The sequence below is a fragment of the Bos mutus genome, chromosome 10 (assembly GCF_027580195.1).
Source record: "Bos mutus isolate GX-2022 chromosome 10, NWIPB_WYAK_1.1, whole genome shotgun sequence".
Lineage (NCBI taxonomy): Eukaryota > Metazoa > Chordata > Mammalia > Artiodactyla > Bovidae > Bos > Bos mutus.
The window spans coordinates 56,053,935-56,069,005 of NC_091626.1; the positions used below are offsets into that span (position 1 = coordinate 56,053,935).

Consider the following 15,071-nt stretch of genomic DNA (forward strand, 5'->3'; position numbering starts at 1 on the left):
CGTCTCCCCCACCAGGCTCCCCCACCCCTGGGATTCTCCAGGCAAGAACACTGGAGTGGGTTGCCATTTCCTTCTCCAATGCATGAAAGTGAAAAGTGAAAGTGAAGTCGCTCAGTCGTGTCCAACTCTTAGCGACCCCATGGACCGCAGCCTACCAGGATCCTCCATCTGTGGGATTTTCCAGGCAAGAGTACTGGAGTGGGGTGCCACTGCCTTCTCCAAATAAACTAGCTACCCTTTGTTAAGGGCCTGACTTCAGACTCTGGAGCTAGACTGCCTGAGTTCCAGTGTCAGCTCTGTGACTTACTAGTATGTGGTCTTGAGCAAGTTACTTAACTGCTTTGTGCCTTAGGTTGCTCATTTGTAAATGGGAGTCCTCTGCACAGAGTTGTTAGGAAGACTAAATTAGTTAATACTAAGTGATTAGAAAAGTATGTGGCTCCCAGTAAATGCCATGTGTTTACTGTTTCCTCAATAGCTAGGTCCCAGGGACTCCTTCTATTGACAACTGATTTATATTTCCTCTTCGTCCTTCTCTTCCTCCTTCTTTTAAATTGAGAATGTAGATTATTTTGGTCCCTGAATTCATCATATGTACTTACTGGTGCAGAAACTCATTAGATTTTGCAACCCCTTCCCCCACCAGATCCCTAGAAGTTTGTGCTAGGCCCCATCAGACTAGGTTTTCATCAGCTGATTCAGAAATCTCCCTGATGCAAAAATATGCCCATTCTATTTTCTTTTTTTTTCCAAATATATTTTTATTCACTTATCTCTTGAAGAAATACTCCATCCCTTATTTCCAATATGTTGTAGTTTATGTGCTTAGTTGCTCACTTATGTCTGACTCTTTGTAACCCATTGACTGTAGCCTGCCAGGCTCCTCTGTCCATGGGATTTTTCAGGCAAGAATACTGAAGTGGGTTGCCATTTCCTTCTCCAGGGGATCTTCCAGACTCAGGGGTTGAACTTGTGTCTTCTGCGTTGCAGGCGATTCTTTACCTGCTGAGAAACTTTTATTAAAGTTATAAGCATCTGGCTTCATAAGGTTCATCAGCTTTCTGAAACTGAGTAGATCCCATTTCATTTTTCTCTGCTGAAAATCCTAAACTTATATTCCAACTCCAAAGTCAGAGGAAAGGAGTCAGATGTCTTGGTTTTGTCCGTCCTGCACTTAACGTGTGTTGTGTGGTACATAAACCTCTCAACGTGTCTGCTGTGCATTCCTGGGTCAATTGTGAACTTCCCTGTGTGACACCGGGGCAGCAGCACCAGGCACCACGTGCAGGTTTTATTGGACGTGCATTCTTGTTTAGAGCTCGGGCTGCAGCTCCGGCTGCTCCCTCCCTGGGGCCTCGGGAGCCGGGGAAGGAGGTGGCTGCCGTTCATCTGTGACATAATCTCCCAAAAATGCCAAGAGGTGCCACACCAGGTCCTTCCTTTCTGGAAGGCGCACAGCCTCCCAAGTTCCTGGGTGGTCTGCATTTCACAGCTCAACACAAGGTGGTGGTGTTTGAGAGTAGGAAAACCCTGGAACCTGATTCTCAGTCCTGGAGCAATCTCTTCTGCAGCCCAAGCCAGGCAGTCAGCCGAGGCTGCTCTTTAGTCATAGCCTGTGAGGCTCAGAGCAGAGTGTGTTTGCTTTCCTGTATCAAGATCTACCTTTTAAAATTATTGTTTTTTAAGTATTTCTGTCATCCTGCTCTAATTTTCCTCCTGTTGCCCATATTCAGGCTCTCATCATCCTTTTTTAGGTCCTGTCAACCTTGTATTAATTCATACAAATAAAGCTGAAGCTTTCTAAAGTGTATGGTGACAGATGTTAACTAGACATCCTGCTGTGATCATTTTATAGGGTGTGCAAACACCAAATCATATGTTGGATACCTGAAACCAATAGAATATTATATGGCAATTAAGCCTCCATTTTTAAGAAAGTATGTAATTTAATGAGTGTTGACGGTTGTATATACCCATGAAACCACAACTGCAGACAAGATGCAGAACGTTGCCATCACTCTCAAGATCTATTTCCCCTTGCGGTCCATCTCCCTTTCTATTCACCACCAGGCAACCAGGGATCTTTTTTTGGACTTGTTTGCATTTTATATAAATAGAATTATATAGTTGTGTGCTCTTTCATGTCTAGTTAGCTTCTTTCACTCAGTGTAATGATTTGAGATATATCCATCTTACATATATTCTTTTTTTGTGGCAGGATATTTTTTATTAAGATACCACAGTTTATTTCTCCATTCCTTATTGAGACACATTTGGGTTGTTTCCAGCTTGGGGCTATTGTGAATAAAACTGCTGGGAACATTACTGTACAAGTCATTATGTGAACTTAGGGTTTATTCTTTTTTTAAAGTAATTAATTTATTTTAAATGAAGCAAAGATGAATATTTTTAATGATAAAAGGTACAATTCACAAAAAGATAGACATCATAAACTATTAGACACCTTAACAACAAAGAAACAGACCCATAAAGAAAAAATCAGAAGAAATATAAGGGAAAAGAAAAAATATATAATCATAGACATACTAACATTTCCCTGAGAATATTTTATCAAGTACACAAAAAATAAGAATAGGGGTATCTTGAATGATGTCGTTAATGATTTAAATATAACAGATTTCTATTTAATTTATATTAATCATATCCTACATAAATATATTTAAAATTTTATATCTCATATGTTATCAGATATCCATAGGACATTTAGAAAAACTGGCAAAACAGATAAACATTACTAAATTTCAAAAAGTTTACAAAATTTCTTTTGTGTGTGTGATTCAGTTATACATATACACATATGTTATTTTTGAAATTATTTTCCATTATAGGTTATTATAAGATATTGATTATAGTTCCCTGTGCTATACAGTAAACCTTTGTTGCTTGTTGCATATCCATTTTTTAAAATTAGAAATGTAGCATTCTATTCACATCAAGTCAATCAAATGGAATCTAAATATCATAAATTTTTAGTTAGGAAAAATTTCATAAGTTTTCTAAAATATAGATTATATAGATTATATATATGTATACAAAAGCTTTTCTACTACACTTGATAAAGGCTTGAGAAAGAACATAAAAAAAAGAGAGATGGAGAAATTGGGAAACATAAACTAAATGAAATGGGAGCACTGACTATGAAATAGAAAAAAGAAATAAACTAGATAAAAGTAAAAGATCCTTATATAGTCCAGTTATTTTTAAACATGGCTACTCACTAGAAACATATCTGGAGCGCTGGCAAAAACACAAAGCAATACCTGGGCATTTGTATTTTTTAGAAAATTCCAAAATAATTCTCATATGCATATGGATTTTTTAAGTGATTACAGGTTTTTCTATTACATGGTTGTTTTGGTGATACAGAATTCTGTAATTTTTCTGCTGACCAATCGTAATACAATGGTACTGAGTAATAGTTACATAATCACAATAGTGAAAGATGTTTATCAGTTTTCACAATCAATAACAAGACAAAAAATAAAAGATAATTACAATTGCAAGCCATAGTGGGAACATGATTAACCTAACAATATAAAATAATTACATACAGTTTGGGGGGGTCAAGCAGAGTGATGTGGTAAGTGAAAGTGCATACATGCACGTGTTTTCATCTGCTCAGCCAGTCTGTGTCTTTTGGTTGGTGTATTTAATCCATTTACATTTAAGGTAATTATCCATATGTATAATCCTATTACCATTTTCTTAACTTGCTTTGGGTTTATTTTCTGTAGGTAGGGCTTTTCTGTTCTCTTGTTTTAGGCCTAGAGAAGTTCCTTTAGCTTATGTTGTTAAGCTGGTTTGGTGGTTGGTGGTGCCGAATTCTCTTTAATTTTCTCTTGTCTGGAAAGCTTTTGATTTCTCCATCAAATCTGAAGGACAGTCTTGTTGGGTGGAATATTCTTGGTTGTAGGTTCTTCCCTTTCATCACTTTAAATATGTCATGCCATTCCCATCTGGCTTGTAGAGTTTCTGTTGAGAAATCAGCTGATAGCCTGATGGGAGTTTCTTTCCATGTTACTTGTCATTTTTCCCTTGTTGCTTTTAGTATTTTATCTCTGTCTTTAATTTTGTCAGTTTGATTACTGTGTGTCTCAGTGTGTTCCTCTTTGCGTTTATCCTGCCTGGGACTCTGTGCTTCCTGGACTTGGTTGATTATTTCCTTTCCCATGTTTGGGAAGTTTTCAGATATTATCTCTTCAAATATTTTCTCAGGTCATTTTTCTCTCTCTTTTCCTTCTGGGTCCCCTATAATGCTAATGTCCATGCATTTACTGTTTTCCCAGAGGTCTCTTAGGCTGTCTTCATTTCTTTTCCTTCTTTTTTCTGTATCCTGTTCTGTGGCAGTGATTTCCACCATTCTGTCCTCCAGGTCATTTATCCATGCTTCTGCCTCAGTTACCCTGCTGTGGATTCCTTCCAGTATATTACTGATCTCTGTTTGTTCTTTAATTCTTCTAGGTCTTTGGTAAGCATTTCTTGCATCACCTCAATCTTTGCCTCCATTCTTTTTCTGAGATCCTGAATCAACTTCACTATCATTATTCTGAATTCTTTTTCTGAAAGGTTGCCTATCTCCACTTCATTTAGTTGCTTTTCTGGAGTTTTACCTTGTCCCTTCATCTGGGATATAACTTTCTGCTTTTTCATGCTGATTAACTTTCTGTAACGTGGTTTTATTTTAGTTGCTTTGAGATTGTGGTTCTTCTTGTTTCTTCTGTCTACCCTCTCTGATGGAGGAGGCTAAGAGGCTTTTGTAGGCTTCCTGAAGGGAAGGACTGGTGGTGGGAAAAACTAGGTCTTTCTCAGTAAAGCTTTAATCCAATTATCTGCTGATGGATGGGGTTGTGCTCCCTCCCTGGTAATTTTTTGGCCTAAGGCAACTCAGCCCTCAGGTCTAAGGGCTCTATGGTCAGGTTGGTGGTGGCCTCCAAGAAGGTTTACACCAAAGCTGACCTCCCCAGACAGCTGCTGCCAGTCCCACGCCCCTCCCCCAACCCCCGTCCCTCTGGGGAGCCCCTGCTGACCCACACCTCCACAGGAGACCCTCCAACACAGGTGGTTTTGGTTCAGTTTCCTATGGAGTCACTTCTCCTTTCCTCTGAGTCTTGGTGCACGCAAGGTTTTGTTTTCAGCCTCCAAGACTGGAGTCTCTGGTACCCCAGTCCTGTGGAAATTTTGTAATCAAATCCCACTGGCCTACAAAGTCAGATTCCCTGGGGATTCCCAGTCCCTTTGTCAGGTCCCCAGGCTGGGAAGCCTGACATGGGTTCCAAACCTTCACAACAGTGGGAGAACTTCTTTGGTATTATTGTTCTCCAGTTTGTGGGTCGCCCACCCAGAGGGTATGGGATTTGTTTTTATCATAATTGTGCCCCTCCTACCATCTAGTTGCGGCTTCTTCTTTGTCTTTGGGTGTGGGGTATCTTTTTTTGGTAGGTTTCAGCGTCTTTCTGTTGATGCTTGTTCAACAGCTAGTTGTGATTCTGGTGCTCTTGCGGGAGATGGGCGCAAATCCTTTTACTCTGCCATCTTGAACCTGAAGCCCAGGTTGATTCTTGTTGAGTGAATTCCTAGTAATGGGATGGCTGGGATGTATGGTAGATAAAGATCTAACTTTTTAAGAAACTATCAAAGGAGTCTACTTTCCCACCAGAAGTTGGACTGTTCCAGTTTCTCTGCATCCTCACCCTTAATACTGTCAGTCTTTTTCACATGGCCATTCTGGAAGGTATGTGGTGGTATCTCATTATGGTGGTATTTCCATGGTCACCAGTGATGCTGAGCATGTTTTAAGTGCTTATTAGCCATTTGTATATATTATTTTTTGAAGTGTTTGTTCAGATCTTTGGCCCATTATTTTACTGAATTTTACTTTTCTTTTTTGTTGTGTTAAGGGTTCTTTATGTATTCTGGATACCAGTTCTTGGTCAGATAAATGTATTGTGAACATTTGCTCCCATTTCATGACCTCCTTTTTCATTTTCTTAATGATACCTTTTGGTATCCATTTTTATTTTTGGTAAAGTTCAATTTATCAATTTGTTATGGTTTCTGCTTTTTAGTTCCTAAGAAATCTTTGTCTACTACAAGGTCACAGAGATTTTCTCCAATGATTTCCTCTAAAAATGATAGGCGTTTTGCTTTTAAATTTAGTTTTAAGATCCATTTGGAGTTAATTTTTGTATTTTGTGTGAAGTAAGGATTGATATTTTTGTTTCACCATAGATATCCTATTATTTCTTTTTAATGCCTCTTTATTCTGATATTGATCATTTGTCCCCTTCCACCCTTCTTTGATCAATCTAAGTAGAATGTTATTAATTTTGCTGTTTTTTTTAAAAACTAAAATAGCTTTTGGCTTTGTGGATAGAGAATATTATCTGTTTTCTGTTTTATTGAGGCTGTTTGCTCTGATATTCATTATTCTCTTCCCTCTAATTATTTTGGTGTTACTTTGCTCTTCTTTTTCTAGCTTCTTGAGGTAGACCTTATAGGTCAGTGATTTTAGACCTTTCTTCTTTTCTAATATACGCTTTTAAATCTATGAATGTCCCTTCCCAGCTCTGCTTCACCTGCAACCTACAAGCTTTAATAAGATGTATTTTCATTATCATCCAGTTCAAAATATTTTCTAATTTCCTTTGAGATTCTTTGACTTATCAATTATTTAGAAGTGTGTTGTTCAGCTTCCAAATATTTGTGGTGTTCTTAGACATCTTATTGTTTTTTATTTCTAATTTAATTGTTATGGTCCTAGAACATGCTTTGTATGGTTTTCATTCTTTTAAATTTAGTTTGACTTGTTTTATGGCTCAGCATATGGTTTCTCTTGGTTGAGTATTATAAAAAAAATTCATATTCTGCTGTTTTTGTGTGTGTTATATAAATATCAATTAGATTTAGGTTGTTGATAATATTGTCTGGATTATTTATGATTTTCCTGGTTTTTGTATAACTGTTCTCTTAGTTGCTCAGAGCAGGTATTAAAGTCCCTTGCTATGATTTCAGACTGTTTAATTTTGTTTTTTACTTCATATATTTTAAAGCTCTCTTATTAGGTACAAACACATTTTTGACTATTGTGTTTTGGCATGAATTGATCTCTTTATGAAATACTGGTCACTACCTTTGTTCATACTCTTTGTCTTAAAGTCTCTTTTATCTGGTATTATAATTTCTGCACTCTTAAGTTTATTGTTTGCATGGTATATTTTTTTCCATCCACTTATTTTTAACTGGTCTGTGTTATTTAAAGTACATCTCCTGTAGACAATATATAGTTAGGTTTTGTTTCTTTATACATTCTGATATTCTTATACTGAAGTGAACAGTCCATTGACATTTAATTTTTATTGACATGGTTGGATTTAGTTCTGCCATTGTTTGTTTTCTATTTAGTCCCTCTGGCTTATTTGCTGGTTTTGTTCCCTTCTCTTGCCTTTTTTTGGACTATTCCAAAATTTTTTAGAATTCCATTTTAATTCATCCATTCATCAGTTGGCATTGTGTCTTTAATATTTGAGTGGTTGCTCTAGGTACTATAATATACATCATCTAGTGTTCACAGTCTACTTAGAGGTAATATTGTACCATTTAATATAAAATGTAGAAATCTTACAATGATAAGGTCCATTAACCCTTCCCCCTGCTGTCTGAGTTAACCTTATGTATTGTATCTATATATTACTATAAACCCACTGTATATTGCTAGAAGTTTTATGTCATATGTATTTGGAGAAATTAAAATAATTTTCTTTTATGTTTACTCATATAGTATTTATTTCTGATATTCTTCACTCATTCCTGAAAAATCTGAGTTTCTGATACCTCTCTTCAGGGTGAAGAATTTTTTTTTTTTTTTTTTTTAGGGTGAAGAATTTTTATTTAGCATTTTGTGTAGTGCAGACCAGATGGGGACACATTCACTTAGTTTTTCTTATTTGAAAATAAGGCCTGTAGTTCACCTTCATTATGGAAATATATATAGAGTTCTAGGTTGACAGTTTCCTTCATTAGTATTCAGTCTCGTCTGGCTTTCATAGTTTTTGATGAGCAACCTTTGGTAATTCAGATTACTGTTTCCCTATATGTAACAGGATGACTTTCAAGATTTTTCTTTGTGTTTTTCAGTAGTTTGACTGTAATATGCCAAGGTAGGTTTCTCTTTGAATTGGTTGTCTGAGTTTGATGAGATTCTTGAATTGGTTATATTCAAGATTATATATATTGAATCAATATATAATCAATATATTGGTTATATATATATTCAATATATATATCAAGATATATTGATATATATTGAATATATATATTCAATAATATATAATCAATATATTGTTATAGTCAATTCTTGAATTTATATAAATTTATGTCTCTTACCAAAATGGGAAAATTTCAGCCATTCTTTGTTTTCCCCAAGAACCTGGAGATGTACTACCCCCCACCCAACTGCCCCCTTAGTTTTTTGAATATTTTTTCTGCTCCAGTTTCTTCTTTCCTTCTGTGATTCCAGTGTCCCTATGTTAGGCTTTTAAAAATTGTCTCACATTCCATGAAGTTTCATTTATTATTTTCAACATTATCTTATCTTGATTGAATGACTTCTTTAATGTGTCTTCAAGTTTACTGACTCCTTCCTTTGGCATATCCATTTTTTTCTTAGGGCAATCTAGTGATTGATCTAATTTCAGGCATTGTACTTTTCTGTTCAAAAGTTACCATTTGTTTTCTATTTATATTTTCTGTTTCTGTTTTTTTTTTTTTTTCCTCCTTCATCAGTGATGTGCAGGAAAATAGACTTGTAATTGCTTTAGAAGGTAAAGAATCTGGTTAGACCCAACTGCATCCTGCCTTGCTATGGTGGGTGATGGGTTAGATCTCGGTTCAGTTCTTTAAGCCTTGGCTTCATACTTCTTTCACTTTGCTCCACATGTACATTGTTCAGGGGTCTGCTGGAGACTGGAACTGAGTTTATACACAGAATATAGAATTTCAGTCTTTTCTGACCCTTCCATTTTGGCTTCCTTCTCACTCTTGGTAATGCTTCTATCCCGTAGACTCCTACTGTTTTGTTTTTTTTTTTCCTATCATACAGATGATCTTTCTATCAAATTTTTACTGTGTTAGTGCTGCCTCCACTATGACTATTCTGCTCTTGGGCAAAGCTGCAAACAGAAACAAAAGAATCACAGAGAACCCAGCCAATGCTTGTCAACTGCTCCAAGTTTTACCTCCTGTCTAAAACTTACCTGTCCTTCAGTCTCTGAAGACCTCGGTTGTTGTTTGTCTTCTGTCCAAGGTTGATAGCTATTCTTTGCACGAGTCTCTATTTTTAAAATTAAATTATTTATTTAAATTGGATGATAATTACTTTACAATATTGAGATGGGTTTTTGTCATACATCAACATGAATTGGCCAGAGGTATACATGTGTCCCCCCATCCTGAACCCTCTCCCTCTCCATCCCATCCCTCTGGGTTGACCCAGCGCACTGGCTTTGGGTGCTCTGCTTCATGCATCAAACTTGCACTGGTCATCTGTTTTACATATGGTAATATATATGTTTCAATGCTATTCTCTCAAATCATCCCACCCTTGTCTTCTCCCACAGAGTCCAAAAATCTGTTCTTTACGTCTGTGTCTCTTTTGCTGCCCTGCATGTAGGATAGTCATTACCATCTTTCTAAATTCCATACATATGTGTTAATGTACAGTATTTGTGTTTCTCTTTCTGACTTACTTCACTCTGTATAATAGGCTCCAGGTTCATCCACCTCATTAGGACTGACTCAAATGCATTCCTTTTTATAGCTTAGTAATATTCCATTATGTATATGTACTACAACTTCCTTATCCATTCAACTGCTGATGGGCATCTAGGTTGCTTCCATGTCCTAGCTATTGTAAATAGTGCTGCAGTGAGCATTGGGGTATATGAGTCTCTTTCAATTCTGGTTTCCTTGGGGTATATGCCCAGCAGTGGGATTGCTGGGTCATATGGCAGTTCTATTCCCAGTTTTTTAAGGAATCTCCACACTGTTCTCCATAGTGGCTGTACCAGTTTGCACTCCCACCAACAGTGTAAGAGGGTTCCCTTTTCTCCACACCTTCTCCAGCATTTATTGTTTGTAGACTTTTTGATGATGGCCATTCTGACCAGTGTGAGATGATTCCTCATTGTGGTTTTGATTTGCATTTCTGGTTTTACATTTAGATCTTTAATTCATTTTGAGTTTATTTTTGTGTATGGTATTAGAAAGTGTTCTAGTTTCATTCTTTTACACGTGGTTGGCCAGTTTACCCAGCACCACTTGTTGAATAGACTGTCTTTTTCTCCACTGTATAGTTTGAGGAGGCTCTATTTAACTGCTTACTCCTATATACTAGAAGTGCGGCTCTCACTCTACCTAGAAAATTGCAGTGACCTCCCTGACTGATCTTCCTTCCTTATAGTTTTATTTCCTCCCAATACAGTTTTCACTTGGAGCCCAAGTGTTTGAAGTAAAATTTGAGTTTGGTCTTATGGGCCTGGGTGTAGAGGCTTGGTTGTGGCATACACAGCCCTTCATAACCAACTCCTGCACACCTGTACACTACAGTCAGGGGCCTGTTCTCAACCCAGTATTCTTCCATAATTCTGGGGTACTCATTCCTTTTATTTCCCTTACTCTCTGTCCCTTGCATAACTCCAGAAAATCTTCAGACAATTCAGTCCTCCATTTTGAGTTGGACATCCCCTCTGAAGTGCCCCCATGATATTTTCTGGGTCCCCCTGGCATGAGACTTAGGAGTTTGTTCTGTTATTTTCTGCTTAGATGTCTGTACCCCCAAAAGACTGAACTCCTCAAAGGTTACAAATTATGCCCTATTTCTTTAGCTGCCAACTTCCTCCCCTCACTTGATTTTACATACTACCTGATTCCCAGCAGATACTCAGGTTTTTTTTTTTTTTTTAACTAATAGTATTACATTTTTAAAAGTTAAAGATTTTCATATCAGTGCTTCAGTGAATAGCTGATTCAGGGTTTGAACCCGGGTCTCCTGCACTGCAGGCAGATTCTTTACCATCTGAGCCACCAGGGAAGCTTGATTTGTACGAGAGTTCCTTTGAAATAGAACAAAAGACTTAGGACTACAAGTCCACTACTCACTGTATACCAATTGGGATACATTCGCTAACCTTGCCTTTTTGCCCCCTAACTATAGGTACTCAGCTCAGCATTTTACAGAATCCTCATGATTACAGTCTACACTGAGAAAGAATGAAACAGTGGGACTGTTGATTGTTAATGGGCAGGCCTCTCTTTCTGTATGAATGGGAGAGTTCAGATATTGTTGGTGAAGCAGTGTGTGTGTGTGTGTGTGTGTATGTGTAAATGATGGTGATCCCCTGGCAGTTAGCCAACAGCATTCTCCCAGAGCACCAGGTGACAGATGCCGAGCCCACAGATCAGTCATGGCTTGTCAGCAGCTAAGGAACCTGGAGTGCATTCTCTTCCTGTACACCGTTTCGCATTATCAGAAGGGATTCCTAGACCTTTATACCCTGCAGAACGTGAGTCTGCACCAGAGCCGCTGCTTTGCGCCTTGTTATCACCCATCCAGAGCAGGAGCTCTTTCAGAGCAAATGAGCTTGTTTCCAAATAACTTTTCAACTTTCATGTGTTGTTGAGTGTCTTAGAATACAGTGCCTTAGCTTCAGCATCAGCTTAGAAAAGACAAACGCTTAATTTTTTCTGGTTATGCAAATAAAACACTCATTCCCTGGTGGCTCAGTTGGTAAAGAATCTGCCTGCAATGCAGGAGATCTGGGTTTGATCCCTGGGTCAGGAAGATCCCCTGGAGAAAGGCATGGTAACCCACTCCAGTATTCTTGCCTGGAGAAGAATCCCATGGACAGAGGAATCGCAAGTTACAGTCCATAGTGTCACAAAAGGTTGGACATGACTGAGCGACTAACACACTTTCAAAGGCATTTATACATTTATTCAATACATATTTATCTTGCATATACTACATACTGTGTTCTGAGTAATACAGTCAGGAACATAGTTATGGTTATTGCCTCATGAAAATTTAGCATTACAGAAAATACATAGAACTTTAAAAGAGAAATCAAAAAATCTCTATACACAGAGAGAACCACTGTCTGAATTTTTTAAAAGGTGTGTCTTTCTGTCCTTTGGGTTTTAGGCAGCAGCATTTCATCTGTTTTCATTTCAATATCCTCAACTCCCTTGCTCCTTTGTCCTTCATTTCCCCCACGGGGCAAATTTCCAATTCCTGAGCATCTAATCATCAACTTATGTAATGTTTGGCTCTGGTCTGGGGAAAAAACACTATTTCAGAATGCTAATTTTAATCCCAAGGAGCTTGTTCTACTTTATATGTTTGAGATTCTGAATTTTCCACACCTACGAAATACTAATTATTAAGTTACAGAGGTATTTCCCTCTAAATTAAGTTAATAGACTTAAACTCAATTTATAGTTTAATGAGGGAGTTTTAAAACATGAGCTGTACCTTATTTATAATTACAAAAAAAGTGATAAATATCTAAAGGTCATCAGTAAGAGACTAGTTAAATAATGTAGATCCATACAATGGAATGCTATGAACCCATTAAAATAGTTTGTTGACATAAAAAGAAAACTAATAAACATGGAAAGAGTCACAACACATTGTTGAGTGGGAGAAAAGCAAATGGTACAGAGTAGGGCAAAAAGCAAATAATGGTACAGAGTAGGATATTTTGTTTGTTTCCATTCAGGTAAAATTGGATACATATGTATGTCCAGGCACATAAAGCTATTAGTAAGGATTCAGTCAATATATTCCTTCAATTCCTACTGTATAAGAGGCACTTAAAAATACACTGTGATAGATGTCTGTGTCTAGGGGAAAATCCAGATAATACCTATAAATTGTATCATATGTATTTGTGGGGGAACACATTTGCTTTACTAACAGCCCTTTTCCCCCTCATCTCTAGAATAATGAACTACAAAGCAGGTTGGACTATTTAATAGAAACCCAGTCCAAGACTGAAGTGGAAACCAGAGAGGTTGGAGTGGGCTGTGATCTTCTACCCAGGTATTTAAGAATTTCCTATTGTTCCAACTCAAATTCCCCTTTGACTCGAGAAAATACTTTCACTGTGCTGTTATTCCCAGAATTGCATTCTTTCTATCAAAAGTATTTCTGCAAAGAGAAGTGGTGGCTGCTGAGGGGTCTGGCTGGTTTCTGTGGAGTGGGGAGACTGTGGAGGCCAAGGGCATGCATGGCCCAGGAAAGACCTGGGGAAGCCCCTGCAGAGAGATGAGCCCCATCAGCAAGTGTGTGCATTTGGTCCTTCATCTATTCATTTATCTGTTCATTCGGCACACATCTGTTGAGTACCTCCCCTGTGCCAGACAGTGATGATAACGAGAGGAATTAGACTGGGTTCCTGCCCCAGAGTGCAGGCTGCAAGGGAAATCAGATGTACAGGCAGACATTCTCAACAGTGTGAGAGGGCCCTGTGAGGTAGTAACAGAGTAGGGAGACTCTAAACCCTGCTGCTCCCTAGTACTGTAACAGAGTGTTGTCATGCACTAGACCAGATTCACAAATACATCTCTTCAGACATAAGCACATAAACAGGAACTATAACCTGGTTTGTTCAGCTGCATTGCTGAGCTAGAGGACTGAGCCATGTGTTGTTAAGTTGCTCACAAGCCCAGTACCTGGGTCTCTCCCCAGTCAGGTTAGCGCCTGTGACCCAGCAACCCAGCCCATGTCTCTAGGTGCTCAAAACTGTGCTTGGCTCCAAGAGGACAGAAAACAAGTGCATACCAAGGGCACTGACGGTACATGGCTTGTGACTTGGGTCACCAGAGTCACAGAGTGCCACACCCTGTGTGCAGTGCCGGAAGGTGTATTCTCGTGTGGTTAGGGGCGTGTGTGTGGTGGTGGACATGAGTCGGTCAGGAAAATGTAGACTCCTGGCTTTGAATGGTTACATCCATGGGAAACAGGAATGAGCTGATTGCCAAGCTGGGCTGTAGAACACCCAGCTCTCGTCCTCGGGGTTAGGAGCTGCGGGACATGTTCAGGCTGGACTCTTGTTAGCTGGGGCCTCCATTTCCTGACCTGGTAAGTCAGTGAGTTGCCCAGGTGACTACTCAGCTCTAACCAGTTCTCACACTGTAGAACAATGTCTCATATCCCTGTTTAGTCATTACTGATATTGTCTTTTTTGTTTATTAAAATGAGATACTTGCCATTCTCAAAATACTTACCAAAAGCAGGATTAAGCTCTTTTATTTATTTTTTTGAGATAAGTCTCATTTATGTTGCTCGCTTTTTAATTAAAAACAAGGCAATATTTTTCATTCTGATACCATTAACAGAATATGTTTAAAAAAGAAGGAAAAAGAATGTATAAATAGACTCTAGGTCTCATCAATGCAGGGGATAAAGTACTTGATAAAAATAGGACCCAAAAGAATGATTGATCATACCCAGGGACAACTGTTAAAATATAAATAGTTTGGCTATTTCCTCTTTTTTTTAATTTTTCAAGAACCAAGTGGCTTAGTCCCCTCTAATTGCCCACATAATAAATCTTATTTGGTTGAGACGGGTACAAAACTATGTCTGAAACCAATAAATTGTTTGTTTTCTAATTCCCACATTTTGGCCTAAAACAGGGTTTTCAATTTGTATGCCGAGGGATAGCCTGAAGCAAACTTTTATGGCTAAGTTATGAAACCACAAAGCGGTGTTCATAATGGAAGTGCTGACAGACCCTTAACTTATGGCCGCACTGAACTTGGAAGCCACTTCAGTATCTAAAAGCAGCTTTTCCATAAATGTAACATTTGGTTTCCCCCAGGATCCATCTTAGCACTTTAACTACCTGGGGCAATCAGCAGAGGAAATGAAAACTACGTATCCCCATTTCCGAAAAGGCAGGGTAATCTTTCATTCTTTCTCTCGCAAGTATTTATGAAGTGCCTACTATGTGACAGGCGCCGTGCACGTCTGGGGGGCGAGGAGCACAGCC

The 15,071-nt window shown here is 38.3% G+C and overlaps 1 protein-coding gene across 2 annotated transcripts in view; it reads left to right on the forward strand.

The window, feature by feature from the left end:
- Positions 1–15,071, forward strand: part of MYZAP (myocardial zonula adherens protein) — a 112,905-nt gene that overhangs the window by 80,530 nt on the left and 17,304 nt on the right. Inside the window, exon 12 of one of the 2 annotated variants that reach the window (XM_005905616.3) lies at positions 13,017–13,117. The exons of the other annotated variant lie outside the window; for it this stretch is intronic. Coding sequence (XP_005905678.1) covers positions 13,017–13,117 — 101 coding nt within the window. The remainder of the gene's footprint in view (positions 1–13,016; positions 13,118–15,071) is intronic. 2 annotated transcript variants of the gene reach the window in all.